This window comes from Nerophis ophidion, linkage group LG01 (genome assembly GCF_033978795.1).
Source record: "Nerophis ophidion isolate RoL-2023_Sa linkage group LG01, RoL_Noph_v1.0, whole genome shotgun sequence".
In the NCBI taxonomy this organism is placed as follows: Eukaryota; Metazoa; Chordata; class Actinopteri; order Syngnathiformes; family Syngnathidae; genus Nerophis; species Nerophis ophidion.
In genome coordinates this window covers 11,092,357-11,120,250 of record NC_084611.1, presented here as the reverse complement: position 1 = coordinate 11,120,250, position 27,894 = coordinate 11,092,357, and the positions used below count along the sequence as shown (strand labels likewise).

The 27,894-nt window shown below is 41.8% G+C and overlaps 1 protein-coding gene across 2 annotated transcripts in view; it reads left to right on the top strand.

The window, feature by feature from the left end:
* Positions 1–27,894, top strand: part of smarca2 (SWI/SNF related, matrix associated, actin dependent regulator of chromatin, subfamily a, member 2) — a 186,556-nt gene that overhangs the window by 120,956 nt on the left and 37,706 nt on the right. For both annotated transcript variants that reach the window (XM_061895971.1, XM_061895980.1), the window contains exons 25-29: positions 7,895–8,058; positions 11,587–11,814; positions 17,156–17,233; positions 18,265–18,483; positions 18,549–18,772. In XM_061895971.1, coding sequence (XP_061751955.1) covers positions 7,895–8,058; positions 11,587–11,814; positions 17,156–17,233; positions 18,265–18,483; positions 18,549–18,772 — 913 coding nt within the window. The remainder of the gene's footprint in view (positions 1–7,894; positions 8,059–11,586; positions 11,815–17,155; positions 17,234–18,264; positions 18,484–18,548; positions 18,773–27,894) is intronic.

Genomic DNA, 27,894 nt, shown 5'->3' with positions numbered 1-27,894 from the left:
GCAAGGAAAACTCACACCCAGTGGGCAGAGAGAATTCACATCCAGTGGGACGCCAGTGACAATGCTGACTATGAGAAACCTTGGAGAGGACCTCAGATGTGGGCAACCCCCCCTCTCTAGGGGACCGAAAGCAATGGATGTCGAGCGGGTCTAACATGATACTGTGAAAGTTCAATCCATAGTGGCTCCAACACAGCCGCGAGAGTTCAGTTCAAGCGGATCCAAGACAGCAGCAAGAGTCCCGTCCACAGGAAACCATCTCAAGCGGATCAGCAGCGTAGAGATGTCCCCAACCGATACAGGCGAGCGGTCCATCCTGGGTCCCGACGAGCGGTCCATCCTGGGTCTCGACTCTGGACAGCCAGTACTTCATCCATGGTCATCGGACCGGACCCCCTCCACAAGGGAGGGGGGGACATAGGAGAAAGAAAAGAAGCGGCAGATCAACTGGTCTAAAAAGGAGGTCTATTTAACCAATTCATGGTACTAATATATACTATCAGCATAATACAGTCATCACACAGCTTAATCATTATAGTATGTACATTGAATTATTTACATTATTTACAATCCGGGGGGTGGGATGAGGAGCTTTGGTTGATATCAGTACTTCAGTCATCAACAATTGCATCAACAGAGAAATGTGGACATTGAAACAGTGTAGGTCTTATTTAGTAGGATATGTACAGCCAGCAGAGAACATAGTGAGTTCACATAGCATAAGAACAAGTATATACATTAGAAGTACATTTGAGTTGTTTATAATCCGGGGAGATGGGATGTGAATGGAGGAGGGTATTAGTAAAGTGTTGAAGTTGCCTGGAGGTGTTGTTTTAGAGCGGTTTTGAAGGAATATAGAGATGCACTTACTTTAATACCTGTTGGGAGTGCATTCCACATTGATGTGGCATAGAAAGAGAATGAGTTAAGACCTTTGTTAGATCGGAATCTGGGTTTAACGTGGTTTGTGGAACTCCCCCTGGTGTTGTGGTTATGGCGGTCATTTACGTTAAGGAAGTAGTTTGACATGTACTTCGGTATCAGGGAGGTGTAGCGGATTTTATAGACTAGGCTCAGTGCAAGTTGTTTTACTCTGTCCTCCACCCTGAGCCAGCCCACTTTGGAGTAGTGGGTTGGATTGAGGTGTGATCTGGGATGGAGGTCTAAAAGTAACATGACTAGCTTATTCTGGGATGTTTGGAGTCTGGATTTGAGGGTTTTGGAGGTGCTGGGGTACCAGGAGGTGCAAGCGTAATCGAAAAAGAGTTGAATGAGAGTTCCCGCTAGAATCCTCAAGGTGCTTTTGTTGACCAGAGAGGAGATTCTGTAGAGGAATCTCGTTCTTTGGTTAACCTTTTTGATTACCTTGGTGGCCATTTTATCACAGGAAAGATTAGCTCATATATTAACACTGAATTAGTAATCTTACTCTTGATTTTAATTATATTTTAATAGTTACATCTAACCTACTTACCTTGTCAAATGATATGAAAGCACGTCTTAATCACAAAGATTATTAAGGCTCAGGTCAGGTTGATTACAAAATCAATCAATCAATGTTTATTTATATAGTTCTAAATCACAAGTGTCTCAAAGGGCTGCACAAGCCACAACGACATCCTCAGTTTAGATCCCACATCAGGGCAAGGAAAAACTCAACCCAGTGGGATGACAATGAGAAACCTTATAAATAAATACTATTTAGATATACTGCAACAGAAGGGACTCCAAAACTGATGAAATACAGATGTACATAAACTTATGCCAAGCTAAGATTAATCAATTTGAACTTAATAGATAATAATATGTATGCTTTTTTAACTAAATTGTCAATAAAATTAAAGTGAAAATACAGCTTCACCACTTTAGTCATAATTTTTGCCCTAAATAAATGTTTATATGACTTTAGCTGCTGCCACTAGTGGTGGAAAAGTGTTTTACAACTGACCACAGCTGAGAAACAGATATTTTTGGTCAGTGCTTTTCAACCATTGTGCCACGGCTAGTGTGCCTTGAAATACAGTCTGGTGTGCCGTGGGAGATTATCTAATTTCACCTATTTGGGTTAAAAATATTTTTTGCAAACCGTTATAATTAATCTGCAAATGATGTGTTGTTGAGTGTCGGTGCTGTCTAGATCTCGGCAGAGTAACCGTGTAATACTCTTCAATATCATTAGGTGGCAGCCGGTAGCTAATTGCTTTGTATATGTCGGTAACAGCGGGAGGCAGGGTGCAGGTAAAAAGGTGTCTAATGCTTAAACCAAAAATAAACAAATGGTGAGTACCCCTAGTAAAAGGCATTGAAGCTTAGGGTAGGTTATGTAGAACGAAACTAAAACTGAACTAGCTACAAAGTGAACGAAAACAGAATGCTGGACGACACCAAAGACTTAAAGCGTTTGGAGCAGACGGCGTCCACAAAGTACATCCGTACGTAACATGACAATCAACAATGTCCCCACAAAGAAGAATAAAAACAATGGAAATATTCTTGATTACTAAAACAAAGTAGATGCGGGAGATATTCCTCAAAGGAAGGCATGAAACCACTACAGGAAAATACCAAAAAAAAAGAAAAAGCCACCAAAATAGGAGCGGAAGACAAGAACTAAAACTCTGCACACAGGAAAACAGCAAAAAATTCCAAATAAGTCAGGAGGTGATGTGACAGTACACCTACTTTGGGACAAAAGTTATATTGATACATGCTTGGTTATGTTTTAAAGTCATATCCAACAATTGTGACAACAACTTTTTACGGTTAACTGAGTTTTGTTTTTTAAAGATTTCTGCTGGTGGTAGGCCTCCAGATTTTTTCAACGCAAAAAATGTGCCTTGGCTCAAAAAATGTTGAAAAACACTGCTCTAGGTGGTGTTCAAAGCCCAACGATAGGACCCGGCTCTATGGTAAAGAAACACCGATCCATATAACCAATAAAAAATCATGTTTTCACTCGTTATTGGGGTTTTAAGATCCCGTGTAGTTAGGATCCCGTTAATTTTATCCCGTTTGGATAATGAACATGATTTTTTTGATGCATGCACTGGCTACTAACCCAAAATTTGGATTTATGCTGATTTGAATGCAAGTTTTACAGCGATGCACTGATAACATTTTATTAATTAAGAGACTGGCAACTGAATCGATCATTTTAAAACACTGAACACGCTTGTACGACCGTCAATTTACATTTGTATGTACTCATGTAAGTTGCTTTGTTAATGTCCAAGTAATTACATTCTGTAAATTCTGCAATGTATTCAACCCATAAAGAAGATAAGGTTTATAATTGGAGAAAAGCTGTTTAAAAACTAAGGATATCCGATAATATCGGCAGTCCAATATTATCGGCCGATAAATGCTTAAAAATGTAACTGGGTGTGAGTTTTCCTTGCCCTTATGTGGGCCTACCGAGGATCTCGTAGTGGTTTGTGCAGCCCTTTGAGACACTAGTGATTTAGGGCTATATAAGTAAACATTGATTGATTGAATATCGGAAATTAGTGGTATCGTTTTCAAAATTTTCGGTATTGGTTTCAAGAAGTCATATTTATGACTTCTTAAAACCCCGCTGTACGGAGTGGTACACGGACGTAGGGTGAAGGACCGAGCGCCAATAAACCTTAAAGACTGCCTTTCCGGCTCAGTCACAAAATATTTACGGCTTTTCCCACACACAAGTGAATGCAAGCATACTTGGTCAACAGCTATACAGGTCACACTGAGGGTGGCCGTATAAACAACTTTAACACTGTTACTAATATGCGCCACACTGTGAACCCACACCAAACAAGAATGACAAACACATTTCGGGAGAACATACGCACCGTAACACAACATAAACGCAACAGAAGAAATACTGAGAACCCTTTGCAGCACTAACTCTTCAAAGACGCTACAATATAGACCCCCACGCTATCCCTGTCCACCTCAGCCTCCTCATGCTCTCTCAGGGAGAGCATGTCCCAAATTCCAAGCTGCTGTTTTGAGGCATGTTAAAAAAAAAAAAGCAATGCACTTTGTGACTTCAATAATAAATATGGCAGTTTTATATCTGGCAAACTACGCACACACTTCTCCATGTGGTTATTAATAACCTCCCGAGAGTCACTGGCTGAGCATCCCCCGCTCTGCACCATCCGACATACTCTGTCACTTTTCAGGAAAACCTGGAGTCAACAAAATCGAAATTGTTACACAAGTTTATTTAAATGTGTCAAGTTACTAAAATATTAGGGGTGCAGAATTTTTTTTACTCTTATCCAAATCCTGATTCAAATGTATTTAATTTAGATTCTGAATGGATCCATAATTTCAAAATTAAAGTGTACCATATTTTTCGGACTATAAGTCACAGTTTTTTTCATAGTTTGGCCGGGGGTGCGACTTATACTCAGGACTCAGGAGCGACTTATGTGTGAAATTATTAACACATTATCGTAAAATATCGCATAATATTATTTAGCTCATTCACGTAAGAGACTAGACGTATAAGATTTCATGGGATTTAGTGACTAGGAGTGACAGATTGTTTGGTAAAGGTATAGCATGTTCTATATGTTCTAGTAATTTGAATGACTCTTACCATAATATGTTAGGTTAACATACCAGGCACCTTCTCAGTTGGTTATTTATGCCTCATATAACGTACACTTATTCAGCCTGTTGTTCACTATTCTTTATTTATTTTAAATTGCCTTTCCAATGTCTATTCTTGGTGTTGGGTTTTATCAGATAAATTTCCCCCCAAAATGCGACTTATACTCCAGTGCGACTTATATATGGGGTTTTTTTTTCCTTCTTTGTTATGCATTTTGGCTTCACAGTGGCAGAAGGGTTAGTGCGTCTGCATCACAATACGAAGGTCCTGCAGTCCTGGGTTCAAATCCAGGCTCGGGATCTTTCTGTGTGGAGTTTGCATGTCCTCCCCCTGAATGTGTGGGTTCCCTCCGGGTACTCCGGCTTCCTCCCACCTCCAAAGACATGCACCTGAGGATAGGTTGATTGGCAACTCTAAATGGTCCCTAGTGTGTGAATGTTGTCTGTCTGTGTTGGCCCTGCGATGAGTTGGCGACTTGTCCAGGGTGTACCCCGCCTTCCGCCCGATTGTAGCTGAGATAGGCGCCAGCGCCCCCCGTGACCACAAAAAAGGGAATAAGCGGTAGGAAATGGATGGATGGATGTTATGCATTTTCGGCCGGTGCGACTTATACTCCGGAGAGACTTATACTCCGAAAAATACGGTATTTATTAGTTTTTTAAGTGAAGTGAAGTATATTTATATAGCGCTTTTCTCTAGTGACTCAAAGCGCTTTTACATAGTGAAACCCAATATTTAAGTTACATTTAAACCAGTGTGGGTGGCACTGGGAGCAGGTGGGTAAAGTGTCTTGCCCAAGGACACAACGGTAGTGACTAGGATGGCGGAAGCGGGAATCGAACCTGCAACCCTCAAGTTGCTGGCACGGCCAACCGAGCTAAATCAATTTTTTTTAATAAGTTCTTTAGGCCATCACTGTGCGCATATATCAGCAGTCGAGAGGATCTTATGTTTTAAAAAGGTTTTATTATAATTGCTATACCAAATAATCAGTTTGATTTGAAAATCCTCACCTCAGGAATTAGAATTGAATTGCTGTTGCAAAATTGACATCCTTTTTAAATATATATTTTTTTAATGTTGCATAATTTCTGTATTATCGATGCCTTTGGCAAATTGATATCCTACTGCGACTATTTCCACTCCTAGTCCCAGACGTGTTTTATCATGCGGCTCAAGGTTTCAGAAGTAAATAATTCTAATTCCTATACTCAACCTGAAGTCTGAGGCAGTGTAGCAAGCAAGAGAACTCGCGACTTAAAGAAGATCGCTTTTCAATTGGGATTAAAGGATCCAGTTCCCTCACCCGACATATATTACTGTCACTAGAAAAATGTCTGGAGAAATCCCATCAGTATCCGTCGCAGTGACATCCACAGACAGCCCTAAGCCTCTGAGCAGATGTCATCCATTCCAACGTCAGCACTTTGTTAGAACACACTCAACTGTGATACAGTACCACATTTACTCTCCTGTGTTTGACGGATCATGACCATTTCTGTGGGCTTGATGCAGGGGGGAAAAAAATGTTTTTTGTGCTCTTGGTGCTAGTCTACAAATAACTAATTCAGGGTGTTTAATCATTTTCATGCATGCAACTGATCAATTCCTGAGAAGGGTACAAAGGCGCATTAGCACAATAATGAACATCATTAAATCTTAACAAAAGAAGCTTGATTTTTTTTTTTTTACGTGCCGCAATATTTTCATTCAAAAGAGATTGGATCTGAATATTGATGTGAGGTACGGTTGAGTGATTGAAAAGGTCTGTTAGGCTGGATGTTTCTTTTCACATTTTCAACCAGACTCAATTAGAGCCTTCAAAACAACTTCAGTGTGTCATAAGTTGACAGTGGAGACTTTTTTTTCTGAAATTAAAAAGCTTTCCAACCAGAACTGCAGGCTTGGTGCGCCAAAGCTTGGGATGGTTTCCTGCTGGCTCCGCTGTGAACAGGACTCTCGCTGCTGTGTTGGATCCGCTTTGGACTGGACTTTCGTGACTGTGTTGGATCCATTATGGATTGAACTTTCACAGTATCATGTTAGACCCGCTCGACATCCATTGCTTTCCTCCTCTCCAAGGTTCTCATAGTCATCATTGTCACCGACGTCCCACTGGGTGTGAGTTTTCCTTGCCCTTATGTGGGCCTACCGAGGATGTCGTAGTGGTTTGTGTTGTGGTTTGTACAGCCCTTTGAGACACTAGTGATTTAGGGCTATATAAGTAAACATTGATTGATTAATTGATGTGGAAATAGGTGCCTCGGCATTTTGTTGGTGTGGCACCGAACAGAGATGTCTACATTCGGACTAAGCCCTTTTCAGGTGACTTTTCAAATGATGCTACATGTTATCAGTAATGCTACTTTCTGTTGCAACGCTTTTGCCCCACACTGGACAAATTACGGTTGTCTGTTCGACATATTCCCACTTGAAGCCAAACCACCGCCGGACGATGGACCCCTCACTGTTTTTCTTGGGAATTCATTTTTCCTTCATTTGTTACCAGATTGGCACCTTCTTTCTTTCGTATTACCACTAGCCTCACAGCTAACGTTACCCAAGCTGCATCGATTAGCTGGCAGTCAACATCAACAAAACTCACCTTTGTGATTTCGTTGACTATCGTTGCAAATGCATCTGCAGGTTATCCTTAGTGATCCCCAAAGCCCAAAAAAAGTCTGCGGGCTGTAGAGCTTTTTCCGTTCGGGCTCCAGTACTCTGGAATGCCCTCCCGGTAACAGTTCGAGATGCCACCTCAGTAGAAGCATTTAAGTCTCACCTTAAAACTCATTTGTATGCTCTAGCCTTTAAATAGACTCCCTTTTTAGACCAGTTGATCTGCCGTTTCTTTTCTTTTTCTTCTATGTCCCACTCTCCTTTGTGGAGGGAGTCCGGTCCGATCCGGTGGCCATGTACTGCTCGCCTGTGTATCGGCTGGGGACATCTCTGCGCTGCTGATCAGCCTCCTCTTGGGATGGTTTCCTGCTGGCTCCGCTGTGAACGGGACTCTCGCTGCTGTGTTGGATCCGCTCTGGACTGGACTCTCGCGACTGTGTTGGATCCATTATGGATTGATCTTTCACAGTATCATGTTCTCATAGTCATCATTGTCACCGACGTCCCACTGGGTGTGAGTTTTCCTTGCCCTTATGTGGGCCTACCGAGGATGTCGTAGTGGTTTGTGCAGCCCTTTGAGACACTAGTGATTTAGGGCTATATAAGTAAACATTGATTGATTGAAAAGAGCTCTCGCTGCAATTGAAAGTGACCGTCTGTGTGACCTTTCAGGAACCACCAAGTCCGACGACCGAGCCTTGCTTCTGAAGAAATTTAACGAGCCGGGATCGCAGTACTTCATCTTCCTGCTCAGCACGCGAGCCGGCGGCCTCGGCCTCAACCTGCAGGCCGCCGACACCGTCGTCATCTTTGACAGCGACTGGAACCCGCATCAGGTACATAGCCCCAGCATTCTTCGTAATGCCAAAGCAACGCCTGCTACATAGTCGCAGGATGTACACGTTTTATATAATAATAACTAGTACTAGAGATGTGCTGATCCATCCAAGTATTGATTGATTGATTGAAACCTTTATTAGTAGATTGCACAGTACAGTACATATTCCGTACAATTGACCACTAAATGGTAACACCCGAATACGTTTTTCAACTTGTTTAAGTCGGGGTCCACGTTAATCAATTCATGGTATGCGATCGAAAATGCTGATTAATGCTTTTCAATGCAGACCCCCTCTGGCTGACACTCTTATTTATTTTTGGTGTACGTGTTCATACGCAGTGCTAACCCATCCATCCATCCATTTCCTACCAATTGTCCCATTCGGGGTCGCTGGAGCCTATCTCAGCTGCATTCGGGCGGAAGGCGGTGTACACCCCGGTCTCCTAATTTTTTTAATTATGTAGGATTTTTAATGGATGACACTTGTCTGTCTTTCTGTTGGCCCTGCGATGAGGTGGCGACTTGTCCAGGGTGTACCCCGCCTTCCGCCCGATTGTTGCTGAGATAGGCGCCAGCTCCCCCCGCGACCCCAAAAGGGAATAAGCGGTAGAAAATGGATGGATGGATGGACCACTTGAGTTTTGAGAAGTGAAGTGAATTATATTTATATAGCGCTTTTCTCTAGTGACTCAAAGCACTTTACATAGTGAAACCCAATATCTAAGTAACATTTAAACCAGTGTGGGTGGCACTGGGAGCAGGTGGCTAAAGTGTCTTGCCCAAGGACACAACGGCAGTTACTATGACGTCAGAAGCGGGGATCGAACCTGGAACCCACAAGTTGCTGGCACGGCCTCTCTACCAATCGAGCTATACTGCCCGAAAAACCAAAGAAGAAAAAGAAAGACGAAGCCAACTTGGAAGTGGTCCATTGAAAGGTTGATAGCGCGACCTCCTGTACTGTAGAATGTAGTATGGACCATAGGACAGGCCTAAAATGTCTAGGAGTTTGCTGGAAATACAAAGAAGAAGAAGGAGTAAAAAGCAAAAGGGCGTTTTACAGAGAAGGCCTAAACGTGGCCACTGGCCATTATTGTTTCTGTATTTGTATTTAGTGCATACATGTACGCAAAAATCAATCAATCAATCAATGTTTACTCATATAGCCCTAATTCACTAGTGTCTCAAAAGGCTGCACAAACCACAACACAAACCACTACGACATCCTCGGTAGGCCCACATAAGGGCAATGAAAACTCACACCCAGTGGGACGTCGGTGACAATGATGACTATGAGAACCTTGGAGAGGAGGAAAGCAATGGATGTCGAGCGGGTCTAACATGATACTGTGAAAGTTCAATCCATAATGGATCCAACACAGCAGCGAGAGTCCAGTCCAAAGCGGATCCAACACAGCAGCGAGAGTCCCGCTCACAGCGGAGCCAGCAGGAAACCATCCCAAGCGGAGGCGGATCAGCAGCGCAGAGATGTCCCCAGCCGATACACAGGCAAGCAGTACATGGCCACCGGATCGGACCGGACCCCCTCCACAAGGGAGAGTGGGACATAGGAGAAAAAGAAAAGAAACGGCAGATCAACTGGTCTAAAAAGGGAGTCTATTTGAAGGCTAGAGCAGGGGTGCCCATCACGTCGATCGCGAGCTACCAGTCGACTGCGGGGGGTGTGTCAGTCGATCTCCAGCCAGGCTTTTAAAAAAAATAGACCTAAAAATTAGTGATCATCAATCTTCACCAAGACGTCACTTAAATGACATTCACGGTACCGGAGGGTCTTGTGAGATGACGCTGGCTGCTGCAAGATCATTATTATGAAAATATGACAGAGAGGAAGGCGAGAAACACTTTTTATTTCAACAGACTCTCGCGCCGTACCTTCCGTCAAAACTCTAAAGGCCGACTGCACATTTCCTATCTTCACAATAAAAGCCCTGCTTCATGCTGCCTGCGCTAACTAAATACAGAGTCTCGGAAAACTGGCGTGCACAAGCGATCCCTCAGAAAGCTGGCGTGCACATCACTTGTGCACGCCAGCTTTCCGAGACTCTTATTTTGTTAGCGCAGGCAGCATGAAGCAGGGCTTTTATTGTGAAGATAGGAAATGTGCAGTCGGCCTTTAGAGTTTTGACGAAAGTCTGTTGAAATAAAAAGTGTTTCTCGCCTTCCTCTCTGTCATTTTTTCATAATAATGAACTGGCAGCAGCCAGCGTCATCTCACAAGACCCTCGGGTGCCGTGAATGTCAATCAAGCAAGCTACGGAATTTGCCGCCAATGTTTTTCTTGTAAAGTGTATGGAAGCTGGATGAATTAGATGCCAAAAACCAACCACTTTCATGTGGTATTGTACAGAAAGGACAACTTTTTTTCTCCTCCATTTGAAAATGTGGGCGTTATCATCATTACTGTCTGATTCCAATCAATGCAAGTCATCAGAATCAGGTAATACACCAACTTATATTCTTGTCTTTGTGAAAGAAAGACATCTATGTGTTACACATGCTTGTATTATCATTAAACACATTTAACTTGTTTACAAAAATGTCTCTTTCATAAATAAATAAATATAAATGATATTTATAAATGAGGTAGATCCCCTCGAGTTGGTCAATTGAAAAGTAGCTCGCCTGCAGAAAAAGTGTGGGCACCCCTGGGCTAGAGTATACAAATGAGATTTAAGGTGAGACTTAAATGCTTCTACTGAGGTAGCATCTCGAACTGTTACCGGGAGGGCATTCCAGAGTACTGGAGCCCGAAATGAAAACGCTCGTGTAGTCATACTTCCCAACCCTCCCGGATTTTCCGGGAGAATCCCGAAATTCAGCGAAAACCTCCCGGAAGAAATTTTCTCCCGAAATTCAACCGGAGCTGGAGGCTGTAATCTTTTAATGCTAGACATGGGGAGACCCGAAAATAATACGTTACCGTAATCGAGGCGAGACGTAACAAACGCATGGATAATGATGGAGCGAATTTTAGCGATATTACAGTGACCTGTATCACTTGACACCACTCTTGATGATCAGAATCGGTTTCACAACAAACCAGTCAGTTTGCCCACATAATACTCAGCAAAATGAAGTTCCTAAAGAAAGAATCCCCAACTTTGGTGACTCAGTCTTGTCCTGGTTTTACAGTAATACACTCTGTCAGTCCCAACTGTGATTTTCTGTCCTTAATATTAAAGCAAGAGTGGCGGAAAATCAAGATGTCTTTGCAGGAACTAATTGTTCATAAGTGATTGACCATTTCTTTACTGATTTTTCTATTCTTTGAGGACGCTGTATTACACGTTTGCTGGCATATCTCTAAAGCATGTTGAACATAATTCCATGACTTGTGTTGTTTTAGTAATCAGAAACTGTCCGTGGATGTCTGTCAGAATACATGATGGTCGTTTCTGGACATACAAGCATGGCTTATCATCACAATGCATACCATAAAACTAATGTACTGCAAGTATTCGTATTAAAATAACGTCCATCTTGTGTCTCCTCATGACTGCAGGACCTCCAGGCTCAGGACCGCGCTCACCGCATCGGCCAGCTGAACGAGGTGCGCGTTCTTCGCCTTTGCACCGTCAACAGCGTGGAGGAGAAGATCCTGGCAGCCGCCAAGTACAAGCTCAACGTGGACCAAAAGGTCATCCAGGCCGGCATGTTCGACCAGAAGTCCTCCGGCCATGAGCGCCGGGTCTTCCTCCAGGCCATTCTCGAGCACGAGGAGCAGAATGAAGTGAGCATATGACGCTTTTTGAATATTCTTTCTTGGACTTTTCTTCCATGGTTCACAATGCGAGTAAAGCACACATGTGGTTTTCATTTTGTATGCATTCTAACTCATCAATCAATCAATCAATCAATGTATTTTATTTCGGCAATCTTCACATAAAACAAAGAACAACAAGAAAAGAAAAAAAAAACCAAAACACTCATTTGAGCAATGATTGAGCCAAAAGGGTGTAGGTTGAAGCAACGCTTATATAAACCTACCCCATCTCAACAAGAACAAGGTTCAAAATATATAAACTCTAAAACATGCTTCACTTATATTACTTTTTTTTTTAAACAATATATAAGCAACATATATGTAGCACACGTCTCATATACACACTTTAACATTTAAATCAAACATATACATTTGTACATTTATTAAAATGTATATATTACCACTTTATATGGAATTTAAATAAATTGTGTATATATATATATATATAATATATATATATATATATATATATTATATAAATAAATTGTGTATATATAATATATATCTATATATATATTATATATACACAATTTATTTAAATTCCATATAAAGTGGTAAATAAATTGTGTATATATAATATATATTTATATATATATATATATATACACAATTTATTTAAATTCCATATAAAGTGGTAATATATACATTTTAATACAACCTATATGTATAATTATGAAATCATAAATTGTATTTATATACATATATATTATTGTCTTTCTAAAACAATGTTTGCTCTTCTTTCTTATATTTACTAATGATAAATTATTTAAAAAGCTTTTTAAACTGGTCTATGTTGGTGCTGTGTTTTATTTCATCCTTTAAACAGTTCCATATTTATAAATAAACACTGGCAAGAGTCAGATAATAATGAAAGTATTGGAATCCACTCAGTTATGCTTATAAAGCATTCATAAAAAAACATGCAAAAACCTCCGTCAGAGTTTTATATACACACTGGAAGTATAAATGTAATGTAGTAACATGTCATTTTTACGTATTTCGGTCGTGTTAAGCATACAGCTGCGTATACATTTCACAGGGGCATCACATTTTGCTATTTCCTTCAACGAAATGACAAAAAACGTCTAATCATGCAGACTTTTAGCGCCGACATAGACTAATTTGGCACCAATGATGATCCAGAAACGTATATTTTTGACTAAAGCTCAGCGATAAGCAGATTCATAAAGTATCATTAATGATAAGGGACGGCGTGGCGCAGTGGGAGAGTGGCCGTGCGCAACCCGAGGGTCCCTGGTTCAAATCCCACCTAGTACCAACCTCGTCATGTCCGTTGTGTCCTGAGCAAGACACTTCACCCTTGCTCCTGATGGGTGCTGGTTGGCGCCTTGCATGGCAGCTCCCTCCATCAGTGTGTGAATGTGTGTGTGAATGGGTAAATGTGGAAGTAGTGTCAAAGCGCTTTGAGTACCTTGAAGGTAGAAAAGCGCTATACAAGTACAACCCATTTATTTAACCCATTTATAAGTACTAAAAGTGAAGTGATTATATAGCGCATTTCTCTAGAGACTCAAAACGCTTTACATAGTGAAACCCAATATCTAAGTTACATTTAAACCAGTGTGGGTGGCACTGGGAGCAGGTGGGTAAAGTGTCTTGCCCAAGGACACAACGGCACTGACTAGGATGGCGGAAGCGGGAATCGAACCTGCAACCCTCAAGTTGCTGGCACGGCCACTCTACCAACCGAGCTATATAATAAACATTACAAACATAATAAAACAATCACTTACTGTACAACGTCTGCTCTCGCTGGGATGCCGACTGATGGGATGTTTATATTTTCCTGTCTAGATGAAGAATTACTTTTGCAGATATATGCGTGCTAGTTCTAGTTTTTATTTGTATTAATTTTTTTAATACACTAGCACTTTGAGGTTGTTTGCTCAATGCTTTTTACAAATAAAATATATTATTATTATTATTATTATTAATATTATTATTAATTAATTATAATCCCATGCAGGTAAAACAACAAAAATGATGGGTACAAATGGGCGTCTTTTCATGTCTTTCTCACCATCTCGGGATCTTAAGTTGAATGTCAGAGCTAACCAAATTCTCGGTTTTCGGTGCAATAGATCAGTGGTCCCCAACCTTTTTGTATCCGCGGACCGGTCAACGCTTAATAATTTGTCCCGTTTTTGTCATGAAAAAGTGAGGTTTTTGTGGTTGGTGCTCTAATTGTAAGTGTATATTGCGTTTTTATGTTGATTTAATGAAAAAAAAAATATATATATATATTTTTTTTTTTAATAAAAATGAATAAAAAATTCTTCTGCGGCCCGGTGCCAATTGGGCCACGACCCGGTGGTTGGGGACCACTGCAATAGATCACTCCCATCAGCTGCATTGTTAGCCACCTTGTGCTTGCCGTATTTTACTAATTAGAATGCAAAAAAAGACATGTTTTCCTGTCTAAAATGGGGATTGTGAATGATTGGCAAAAATTCAAGAAGATTGCAGTTCCCCCTTCAAGTAAATGACATCGCGCTTCGTTTAATTAGCATTTCACTCCCAGCGTAATATGTTTGTATTCATTAGATAACATCTTTGGCTTGTGAAATTTAATTAACTGTAGTTGCTTTTTTTTTTAAATGAGAGCAGAAAGTTGAAGTATTTCATTAACTTGTATTGAGCCAAAATTAAATAAATCAATAAAGCCACGAATGAGCCAATAAAATATGAATAATGACATTAAACATTTTAAATTAATTTATCAAGTTAGCCATAAATCAAAACACAAAAAAGTCATCTCCCGAGTCCTAATCCAGTTTATATCAGCCAAAAAACAGATGATATGGTTTGCATCCAAAATTGCTGATATTATCGCTCCGATACAAGTTTTACTAGTGCAAAGCTGGACAGACAGTTAAAATCTAAATATTCTCCAATGTCTTGGCCTAGTGGTTAGAGTGTCCGCCCTGAGCTCTTGTAGGTCGTGAGTTCAAATCCCGGCTGAGTCATACCAAAAACTGTAAAAATGTTACTAACTCCCTGCTTGGCACTCAGCATTAAGGGTTGGAATTGGGGGTTAAATCACCATAAATGATTCCTGGGTGTGGCACCGCTGCTGCTCACTGCTCCCCTCACCTCCCAGGCGGTGATCAAGGGAGATGGGTCAAATGCAGAGAATAATTTTGCCACATCTCGCATGTGTGTGACAATCATTGGTACTTTAACTTTAACTTTATAAGTTCACAAAGTTGGTATTTTTGGTATTTTAGTCAAGTCATCTATAAAAGATAAACACGGTGGGCTATTTGCTACGAAGCACACATTAGTACACAAGCTAGACATACGTAATAAGTGTCCGTAATTGAGCAATATGGCTGTCTAAAACAGCACATTTGTCAATATAAACACGTATCAAATAATTATGGTTGCATATTACTTACACGGTGGAAGAGGGGTTAGTGCGTCTGCCTCACAATACAAAGGTCCTGCAGTCCTGGTTTCGAATCCAGGCTCGGGATCTTTCTGTGTGGAGTTTGCATGTTCTCCCCGTGAATGCGTGGGTTCCCTCCGGGTACTCTGGCTTCCTCCCAGTTCCAAAGACATGCAGCTGGGGATAGGTTGATTGGCAACACTAAATTGGCCCTAGTGTGTGAATGTGAGTGTGAATGTTGTCTGTCTATCTGTGTTGGCCCTGCGATGAGGTGGCGACTTGTCCAGGGTGTACCCCGCCTTCCGCCCGATTGTAGCTGAGATAGGCGCCAGCGCCCCCCGCGACCCCGAAAGGGAATAAGCGGTAGAAAATGGATGGATATTACTTACACATACAAGTCTCCAAGTATCCAGTATCACACTGCAAAAAGTCAGTGTTCAAAAACAGCAACAAAAATACAAAAATGAGGGGTATTTTCTTTGAACTAAGCAAAATGATCTGCCAATAGACCAAGAAAATGTGTCTTTGAAAAGACTTTCCAAAACAAGTAAAATTAGCTAACCTCAATGAACCCCAAAATACCTTAAAATAAGTATATTCTCACTAATTACTTGGGGTGGTATAGCTCGGTTGGTAGAGCGGCTGTGCCAGCAACTTGAAGGTTACAGGTTCGATCCCCACTCCCAGTGCCACCCCCACTGGTTTAAATGTAACTTAGATATTGGGTTTCACTATGTAAACTGCTTTGAGTCACTAGAGAAAAGTGCTATATAAATATAATTCACTTTACTTCACATTTCACTAATAAAAAGTGCACTTTTCTTGGTAGAAAAAAAGAGACCTTTTGTGAAGTGAATTATATTTCTATAGCGCTTTTCTCTAGTGACTCAAAGCGCTTTACATAGTGAAATCCAATTTCTAAGTTACATTTGAACCAGTGTGGGTGGCACTGGGAGCTGGTGGGTCAAGTGTCTTGCCCAAGGACACAACGGCAGTGACTATGATGGCGGAAGCGGGAATCGAACCTGCAACCCTCAAGTTGCTGGCACGGCTGCTCTACCAACCGAGTTATGCCGCCCTAATATGTTGACAAATATTCTTATATTAGGTAAATGCTAGTGCCATTATCTTGACATAATATGCGCTTGCCATCATGATTTTTTTTCCATGCATGAAATAAGTGAATTTTTTTTTTTGTGAAGTGAATTATATTTATATAGCGCTTTTCTCTAGTGACTCAAAGCACTTTACGTAGTGACACCCAATATCTAAGTTACATTTAAACCAGTGTGGGTGGCACTGGGAGCAGGTGGGTAAAGTGTCTTGCCCAAGGACACAACAGCAGTGACTAGGTTGGCAGAAGCGGGAATCGAACCTGCAACCCTCAGGTTGCTGGCACGGCCACTCTACCAACCGAGCTATAATTAATAAATTATTAAATAATAAATAAATAAATAAATGGGTTGTACTTGTATAGCGCTTTTCTACCTTCAAGGTACTCAAAGCGCTTTGACACTACTTCCACATTTACCCATTCACACACACATTCACACACTGATGGAGGGAGCTGCCATGCAAGGCGCCAACCAGCACCCATCAGGAGCAAGGGTGAAGTGTCTTGCTCAGGACACAACGGACGTGACGAGGTTGGTACTAGGTGGGATTTGAACCAGGGACCCTCGGGTTGCGCACGGCCACTCTCCCACTGCGCCACGCCGTCCCTAATTAATTGAATGTTTCAAAATGTAATCAATCAATGTGACATTTTATACAGGTCATCTTTTTGATGAAGTATGGTGAATTTACAGGAGTAGAATGATGTATTTGATTGTGGCACAAAAACACCTGCATCGTCGTGCCACAGCATATTTTTTTGACTTCTCACATTTGCACCTGCAGGAGGAGGACGAGGTACCAGATGATGAAACCCTCAACCAGATGATCGCTCGCAACGAAGACGAGTTCGAGCTCTACATGGTGAGCACATACCGCTCGCTGCATCTGCAACACCATAAACTGTTAATAATGTTTAGACAAAAGTGTATATTATATATACTATTATATATAGTATTTATATAGGTGTGTGTGTGCGTGTGCGTGTGCGTGTGTGTGTGTGTGTGTGTGTGTGTGTGTGTGTGTGTGTGTGTGTGTGTGTGTGATGGACATATGTGTATTTTGGGTATATGCATTTGTGTATGTATGTGATTATGTATGTATGTATGTATATATATATGTATGTATATGTGTATGTATATATATATATATAGAAATTGTATGTATGTGTATATATGTGTGTACATATGTATATATGTAAGTGTGTGTGAATTTAAATATATTATATATAGATAATATATAGCATCTACGCAGCAACCACTGAACTGAATTATATTTTATATATTATTGTATTATATATTGTAAATATATATTGTATATGTTTATATCCGTTTATATTTACATCTAACACAATTTCCCAACTCATATGGAAACGGGATTTGTACCAACCGGTTTAGCTCGGTTGGTAGAGCGGCCGTGCCAGCAACTTGAGGGTTGCAGGTTCGATACCCGCTTCAGCCATCTTAGTCACTGCTGTTGTGTCCTTGGGCAAGACACTTTACCCACCTGCTCCCAGTGCCACCCACACTGGTTTAAATGTAAAAATTATATATTGGGTTTCACTATGTAAAGCGCTTTGAGTCACTAGAGAAAAAGTCAATCAATCAATCAATGTTTACTTATATAGCCCTAAATCACTAGTGTCTCAAAGGGCTGCACAAACCACCACGACATCCTCGGTAGGCCCACATAAGGGCAAGGAAAACTCACACCCAGTGGGACATTGGTGACAATAATGACTATGAGAACCTTAGAGAATAAAAAAAAAAAAAAAAAAAAAAAGTGCTATATAAATATAATTCACTTCACTTCACTTCACTACTTAGATTTCAGTTTTTGCAGCGCAGTCAAGTTGCACAATACCGGCTGACATATTGGTTTCACCCTTCATGTAGCGTTTTGACATGGATCGACGGCGGGAGGATGCCAGGAACCCCAAGCGCAAGCCCCGCCTAATGGAGGAGGACGAGTTGCCCTCGTGGATCATCAAGGACGACGCTGAGGTGGAACGCCTGACGTACGAGGAGGAGGAGGAAAAGATGTTCGGCCGAGGGTCACGCTGCCGCCGGGACGTGGACTACAGTGACGCGCTGACGGAGAAACAGTGGCTGCGGGTACAAAAAGTATATTTTTGACCCATTTTTAGGAAACCCTGACGCTCTTTGGTCTCCAATGGCAGGCCATTGAGGACGGCAACCTGGAGGAGATGGAAGAGGAGATACGACTGAAGAAGCGCAAACGCAAGCGGCGTCAGGACAAAGACCCGTCCGACCGGGAGGACTGGGGCGTCAAGGCCAAGAAGAGACGAGGACGCCCGCCTGCCGAGAAGCTCTCCCCCAACTCCCCGAAACTCACCAAGCAAATGAACACCATCATCGATACGGTCATCAACTACAGGGATGGGTCAGTACTCTACTTCCACTTGCATATTATTCTCTCTGAAAACTTTCACAACTAATTAAATAATGAGTCAATATTCTCTGCTTCTAGACTTCTTTGAGCCTGTTCCAAATTTGGAGTTACTCGATTTAGTTTGGGCAGAGTCCAAAATGAATGGGGCTCACGCAGCGTGCCATGTCTTATTATGCCTGAAGCGTTGTTTTTGGTATTAATGGAGCATCTCTCTGCTCTCTGCTCTCAGTTTAAAAATGGAAATCACTCATGTTGGTTTCTCTTACCTCCTGTCAAAAGTGTCTGTTTAACAAGGTTCTTACTAACTTAATATATCTCCCTAGAACAGGGTAGGAAACCTATGGCTCTCGAGCCAGATGTGGCTCTTTTGATGACTGCATCTGGCTCTCGGATAAATCTGAGATGACATTGCTTAACACGATAAGTAATGACCAATTCCACTTGTAATCCATCCATCCATCCATCCATTTCCTACCGCTTATTCCCTTTTGGAGTCACGGGGGGCGCTGGCGCCTATCTCAGCTACAATCGGGCGGAAGGCGGGGTACACCCTGGACAAGTCGCCACCTCATCGCAGGGCCAACACAGATAGACAGACAACATTCACACTCACATTCACACACTAGGGCCAATTTAGTGTTGCCAATCAACCTATCCCCAGGTGCATGTTTTTGGAAGTGGGAGGAAGCCGGAGTACCCGGTGTGAACCCACGCATTCACGGGGAGAACATGCAAACTCCACACAGAAAGATCCCGAGCCTGGATTTGAACCCAGGACTGCAGGAACCTCTTATTGTGAGGCAGACGCACTAACCCCTCTGCCACCGTGAAGCCCCCACTTGTAATCAAAATGTTAAAAATAACGTTCAAAATGTTAAACATGCTCATGGATTTGAATCCATCCATCCTTTTTTGTACCGCACTTGTTCAAGAAATTGCATGATTTATTTATTGTTCTTTTTAGGGCTTGCCCTCCTGGGGGTTCTTCAAACCACCAAGCACCGACATGAAAGCCTGTTTCAGGGTTACGATATTTTTTTCTTTTTCAATAAGTCTCTCAGTTGTTTTCCAGCAATTGTCTTTTTCTCTTTCGTTCTCGCTCTGGCTCCAGCTCCAACCCTGTCTCTCCTCCCGGCTGCTGCTTATAACAGAGCGACAGGAGATTAGATAACAAGGCCCAGGTAGGCCATCTACGCACCTGTCGCTGATTTCGAGGCCGGTTCTGGCACACTCCGCTTCGCTGCAGGCCTGTAGGCCACGCCCCTCCACAGTTAGCTTCAGGATATCAACGTTATTACAAACAATATGAGACCTATTATACTTTAGTAATGGTGGTCTTGCTTAAAAATGCACGCGTTTAGTTGTGTTCTGTGATGGGAAAAAAAATTATATGGCTCTTACGGAAATACATTTTTAAAATATTTGGATTCTTGGTTCTCTCAGCCAAAAAGGTTCCCGACCCCTGCTCTAGAGCCTGTTAGCAAACACAAGACAAATGTATCATCACCCTGACGTCTGAGAGAACGGGCGCTCAAAGGCGGCTTTCGAAGTTATAGTGGCCCTATCAATGTGTCAAGATGGGGGGGAGGGGGGTCGCCGCAAAGTGAAGTGAATTATATTCATATAGCGCTTTTCTCTAGTGACTCAAAGCGCTTTACATAGTGAAACCCAATATCTAAGTTACATTTAAACCAGTGAGGGTGGCACTGGGAGCAGGTGGGTAAAGTGTCTTGCCCAAGGACACAACGGCAGTGACTAGGATGGCGGAAGCGGGAATCGAACCTGCAACCCTCAAGTTGCTGGCACGGCCACTCTACCAACCGAGCTATACCGCCCCAAGGAAGGCAGACGGACTACTCGGTAGTACAAACGAAAAGCGCCGGCATAGCTCGGTTGGTAGAGCGGCCGTGCCAGCAACTTGAGGGTTGCAGGTTCGATTCCCGCTTCCGTCATCTTAGTCACTGCCGTTGTGTCCTTGGGCAAGACACATTACCCACCTGCTCCCAGTGCCACCCACACTGGTTTAAATGTAAGTTAGATATTGGGTTTCACTATGTAAAGCGCTTTGAGTCACTAGAGAAAAGCGCTATACAAATATAATTCACTTCACTTCGGAAGGCGGAGACACAACCTTAGCGTAGGTAAAGGACATGAAACCAAAAAAACACTTACTGTGACGTAAAACGAGCAGCATGTATGAGGTGAAAAAAACGAGCATGAACAGAGCATGAAAAGAACAATGACGCCATGGCCGACTGCCTGGCAACTACAAGCTTAAATAATAGTGACATGATTAACACAGGTGCGTGAGTCCTAAACAAATCAGGTGCATGAGTCCAGGTGAAACTAATGAGTTGTCATGGAAACTAAAACCAACCAGGGTGCGCAAAAACAGGTACTAATGGAGTCAAAAACAAACAGAATACAACTAAAGAAAACATGATCGCAAGACATGACACAATGTCCATCCATCCATTTTCTACCACTTGTCGCTTTTGGGGTCATGGGGGGGTCGCTGGAGCCTATCTCAGCTGCATTCGGGCAGAAGGCAGAGTACACCCTGGACAAGTCGCCACCTCATCACAGGGCCAACACAGATGGCCATTGATATTTTTGTGTTATTATTATTATTATTATTCGAAACTTGATTTTGCATGTCACTATTAAGTTAGATAAGCCTTGCTTGTTCAATATTCAATGCAAAACTTGCTTGGGTCCCTATTAAAAGGATAATTTGTTCAACCTTAGCCCGTGGCTCTGTTCAGTTTTCCATTTTGGCCCAGTCTGTATTTGAGTTTTGAGTTAGACACCCCTGCTGTAGAGTGTGTTGGCCCTCAGGATGATGTTTAAAAAATGGATGAGGTGCAAACTCAGCTCATTAGTATTAAAGCTACAGACCCACAAAGTAGCATGTACCTAGTGAACTTACTAAAATCACTTTTAAACTGTCTTAATTTCAGCATTAATGCTCAATCTCACTTCGGATACAATATCGTCCTTCCTTTGACCCTCATTTAAAATTGATGAAAAAAGTGGAATACTGGACATTTAAAGGTTGGTGCTTGTACTTTTGATCTACCCACTGGCGTTTGGCATTAATTGTTGGGGTTTACTTTAGAATTGCAAGATGCTCAATGTCATGATCTGTGGTCTGGATTATGTTTTTGTTATTTTTTTTGTTAGTTTCGGACTCTTTTCGTTCCTGTTTGCGCTCCCTTGTTTGTTTAGTTACTATGGCGACTCATTAGTTCAGTGGTTCTCAAGCTTTTTTTGTCATACCCCACTTTGGACAAGGGGGAGTTTTCAAGCCCCAACAGAACGCTAATGCCAAGCATAACATTTTCAAATTTATTGAACATCAAGTAACATTCAAGTTGTATACATTTAAACTCAATAACATAAAATAACTGTGCAGCTGTGGTATAACTTGCATCAAGTTCAACTATAAATAAAATAACTACTCTGCCAGTTTTCTTTGAAAGAAATCAAGTGGCTTATTGACGTGATTGAGGTGTGTGGTCTCGAGGTGTCTCTTTTAATTTGTTGGGTCTCATGCTGTCTGCTGCGAACGGTTTTAGACACAGAACACACATGGGGTCTCTCCTCTGCCCCCACCACCGTTGCCGTGAATCCAAGAGCGAGATACCCTTCATCATATTTTCTTTTCGGTTGGCTTTTTGGTTGATTAAGCCAGTCAGAGTTTTGTTCCTCTTCAAGTGCTGGCTCTGGCTCGAGGAACTATGAGATGCGAGTCACAAATTTATCCATTTTGTGTAATTGTGGTCCACACATTAGCCTGCTACCCATCCACGTGAAAGATTGTTCCACTTAGTCCCGCCCCCATTGGTTACTGTTGCTATGTCTGTCAAACTTTCGCTCCCACCAAGAAATTTAAAGCCTAGAGGAAAAATAAGTAATTTACATGTATTTATATAGCGGATTTCACAGACAGAATCTCAAAGCGTGTATAGAAAATGAAAGCATAGTAAAAAAAAAAAAATCCAAGAATATAATAATAAAAAAAACATTTTTAAGTGAAATTTCCTCCCGTTCCTCGCGCCCCACCTGTCATCTCTCTATCCCCCACTAGTGGGGCCCGCCCCACACTTTGAGAAACGCTGCATTAGTTTGACCTGCCGCTGGTGTTCGGACACGCATCTGCTCTAATCAAGAGACTATTATTTAAGCCTGTTTTTGCCAGTCAGTCGTTCTGGCGTCATTTCTCTTTTCATGGCCCAGTTTCATGCTTGTTTTCATGTGATACCACAGTTCATGTTTCTCGTTTCCATAGTTACTGCTATTTGTTTCATGTCATAATTTAGTGAGGTTTTCATGTCCGTAGTTTCATGTTTTCATGTCGAAAGTTTTTTCTCGTGTGAACGACACGCTTTCCTTTTCTTTTGGTTTCTGTCATTTCTGCTGTGTAGGATTAATAGTACTGCCTACTCAGTGGCCTAGTGGTTAGAGTGTCCGCCCTGAGATCGGTAGGTTGTGAATTCAAATCCCGGCCGAGTCATACCAAAGACTATAAAAATGGGACTCATTCCTTTCCTGCTTGGCATTCAGCATCAAGGGTTGGAATCGGGGGTTAAATCACCAAAAATGATTGCCCACTGCTCCCCTCACCTCCCAGGGGTGATCAAGGGTGATGGGTCAAATGCAGAGACTAATTTTGCCACACCAAGAGTGTGTGACAATCATTGGTACTTTATTTTAACTTTAACTTTTAATAGATTAATATACAAACAAATAAATCAGGGGTGCCCACACTTTTTCTGCAGGCGAGCTACTTTTCAATTGACCAACTCGAGGGGATCTACCTCATTTATATATATCATTTATATTTATTTATTTATGAAAGAGACATTTTTGTAAACAAGTTAAATGTGTTTAATGATAATACAAGCATGTGTAACACATATAGATGTCTTTCTTTCACGAAGACAAGAATATAAGTTGGTGTATTACCTGATTCTGATGACTCGCATTGATTGGAATCAGACAGTAATGATGATAACGCCCGCATTTTATAATGGAGGAGAAAAAAAGTTGTCCTTTCTGTACAATACCACATGAAAGTGGTTGTTTTTTGGCATCTAATTCATCCAGCTTCCATACACTTTACAAGAAAAACATTGGCGGCAAATTCCGTAGCTTGCTTGATTGACATTCACGGCACCCGAGGGTCTTGTGAGATGACGCTGGCTGCTGCCAGTTCATTATTATGAAAAAATGACAGAGAGGAAGGCGAGAAACACTTTTTATTTCAACAGACTTTCGCGCCGTCGCTTCCGTCAAAACTCTAAAGGCCAACTGCACATTTCCTATCTTCACAATAAAAGCCCTGCTTCATGCTGCCTGCGCTAACAAAATAAGAGTCTCAGAAAGCTGGCGTGCACAAGTGATGTGCACGCCAGCTTTCTGAGGGATCGCTTGTGCACGCCAGTTTTCCGAGACTCTGTATTTAGTTAGCGCTGGCAGCATGAAGCAGGGCTTTTATTGTGAAGATAGGAAATGTGCAGTCGGCCTTTAGAGTTTTGACGGAAGGTACGGCGCAAGAGTCTGTTGAAATAAAAAGTGTTTCTCGCCTTCCTCTCGGTCATATTTTCATAATAATGATCTTGCAGCAGCCAGCGTCATCTCACAAGACCCTCCGGTACCGTGAATGTCATTTAAGTGACGTCTTGGTGAAGATTGATGATCACTAATTTTTAGGTCTATTTTTTTTTTTAAAAGCCTGGCTGGAGATCGACTGACACACCCCCCGCGGTCGACTGGTAGCTTGCGATTGACGTAATGGGCACCCCTGAAATAAATGATAAATGGGTTGTACTTGTATAGCGCTTTTTGTACCTCCAAGGTACTCAAAGCGCTTTGACACTACTTCCACATTTACCCATTCACACTCACTGATGGAGGGAGCTGCCATGCAAGGCGCTAACCAGCACCCATCAGGAGCAAGAGTGAAGTGTCTTGCTCAGGACACAACGGGCGTGACGAGGTTGGTACTAGGTGGGGATTGAACCAGGGACGGCCACTCTTCCACTGCGCCACGCCGTCCCTATGTATTTATGTTCCTACCCGCTGCCCTTGTCCGGAAAAGTCCGTCTGCATCTTGGGAGAACAAACTTTGTCGAGACACTCATTAACGGTCAGTGTATACTACATCCAACCTGTCCCTTTAGGTTGCAGTCTATGCTTGTGTGTCTATTTTGCAAACTCATGAGTTTGTTTGAGCGTCAAATTCTTTATTCTTTCAGTGTTGTAGTTGTTCTCCCCCAATAATGATAATAAATAATACATTTTACTTATAAGGCGCCTTTCTGGGCACTCAAGTACACCGTACAAAATCAAAACAATAAAATCAAATTGGATAAAAACGACAAAAACAAAGATGGATAAGATAAGATGATTACAGAGAATAAGCAGTGAGGAATAGGTGTGTTTTGAGTCTTGATTTAAAGAGGGATATTGAGTCTGAGTTACGAAGGTCTGTTGGCAGAGAGTTCCAAAGATGTGGGGCAAAGCTCGGACATCCATGGTGGACAGTTTAAATAATGGGAGAGAAGATCTTGGGAAACGTGAGGGCGTGGCGACATGGAGCAGGTCAGAGAGATGTGACAGAGAGAGGTTATGAATGGCTTATAAATTGAGGAGAACTATTTTAAAGTGGATGCGATGTTTGATTGGTAGCCAGTGGACTTGCTGCTGAACAGGGCTGATGTGCTGAATTGAAGGGTTTCCGGTGATTATCCGGGCTGCAGGGTTCTGGAGAAGCTGAAGTTTGTGAAGAGACTTGTGAGGGAGACCAAACAGGAGAGAGTTGCAGTAGTCCAGGCGAGAGGTGACCAGGCTACGGACAAGTATGGCAGCAGTATGTAGGGTAAGGGATGGGCGAAGTCGATTAATGTTTCGCAGATGAAAGTCAGCAGACCGGGTAATGTTGTTTATGTGGGCTTAAAAGGAGAGTGTGCTGTCGTGGATGACACCCAGACTCTCGACTTGGGGAGAGGGTGAGACAGAGAAATTGCCGAAACTTTGCACAAACAATCGCTGAAAATCCTTGACCTAAAACCACAACATCACCGATGTTTAATTCTTCAAAAATATAGATTGTTAAACTTAGTTAACATTCAAAGATTAGCATCAATACGAATGGCCCATCGAATCCTAAATAACACTGCACCAGCGCCACTTACGCACTTTGTCCAGTTTACATCTGCTGTGACAACTACAAACACAAGAGCCTCCACCAGGGGGCAGTGTAGCGTACCCAGATGTAAAACATCATTTTCAACAATCAGCCATTTCATATACAAACCCCGTTTCCATGTGAGTTGGGAAATTGTATTAAATGTAAATATAAACGGAATACAATGTTTGCAAATCATTTTCAACCCATATTCAGTTGAATATGCTACAAAGACAACATATTTGATGTTCAAACTGATAAACATTTTTTTTGTGTGCAAATAATCATTAACTTTAGAATTTGATGCCAGTAACACGTGACAAAGAAGTTGGGAAAGGTGGCAATAAATACTGATAAAGTTAATAAATGCTCATCAAACACTTATATGGAAAATCCCACAGGTGTGCAGGCTAATTGGGAACAGTTGGGTGCCATAATTTGGTATAAAAGCAGCTTCCATGAAATGTTAAGTAATTCACAAACAAGGATGGGATGAGGGTCACCACTTTGTAAGCAAATTGTCGAACAGTTTTAGAACATTTCTCAACGAGCTATTGCAAGGAATTTAGGGATTTTACCATCTACGGTCCGTAAAAGCATCAAAAAGTTCAGAGAATCTAGAGAAATCACTGCACGTAAACGATGATATTACGGACTTTTAATACTTCAGGCAGTACTGCATCAAAAACCGACATCAGTGTGTAAAGGATATCACCACATGGGCTCAAGAACACTTCATAAAACCACTGTCAGTAACTACATTTGGTCGCTACATCTGTAAGTGCAAATTTAAATTCTACTATGCAAAGTCAAACCCATTTATCAACAATATCCTGAAACGCCGCCGGCTTGGCTGGGCCCGAGCTCACCTAAGATGGACTGATGCAAAGTGGAAATTTATTCTGTAGTCTGACAAGTCCACATTTCAAATTATATTTGGAAACAGAGGATGTGGTATCCTCCAGAATAAAGAGGAAAATAACCATTCGAATTGTTATAGGCACAAAGTTCAAAAGCCAGCATCTGTGATGGTATGGGGGTGTATTAGTGCCCAAGGCATGGGTAACTTACACATCTGTGAAGGCATCCTTAAAGCTGAAAGGTCCATACAGGTTCTGGAGCAACATATGTTGTCATCCAAGCAACGTTTTCATGGACGCCCCTTCTTATTTCAGCAAGACAATTGTTACAACAGCATGGCTTCGTAAAAAAAAGAGTGCGGGTACTTTCCCGGCCCGCCTGCAGTCCAGACCTGTCTCCCATCGAAAATGTGTGGCGGTAAAATACAACAGAGGAGACCCCGAACTGTTGAGCGACTGAAGTTCTACATAAAACTAGAATGGGAAAGAATTCTACTTTCAAAGCTTCCAACAATTAGTTTCCTCAGTTCCCAAACGTTTATTAAGTGTTGTTAAAAGAAAAGGTGATGTAACACAGTGGTGAACATGCCCTTTCCCAACTACTTTGACACGTGTTGCAGCCATGAAATTCTAAATTATTATTTGCAAAAAAAAATAAAGTTTATGAGTTTGAACATTAAATATCTTGTCTTTGTAGTGCAGGGGTAGGGAACCTATGGCTCTAGAGCCAGATGTGGCTCTTTTGATGACTGCATCCGGCTCTCTGATAAATCTGACCTGACGTTGCTTAACACGATAAGTAATGAATAATTCCACTTGTAATCACAGTGTTAAAAATATTGTTAAAATTATAAAACATTCTCATGCATTTTTAATCCATCCATCCGTTTTCTACCGCGCCTGTTCAAGAAGTTGCGTTAATGGTAAGAAGTTATTTATTTATTATTGGTTAGTGTGGGGCTTGCCCTCCTTGGGGTTCTTCAGACCCCCAAGCACCGACACGAGAGCCTGTTTCAGAGTTACAATATTTTTTTATTTTTCAATAAGTCCCTCAGTTGCTT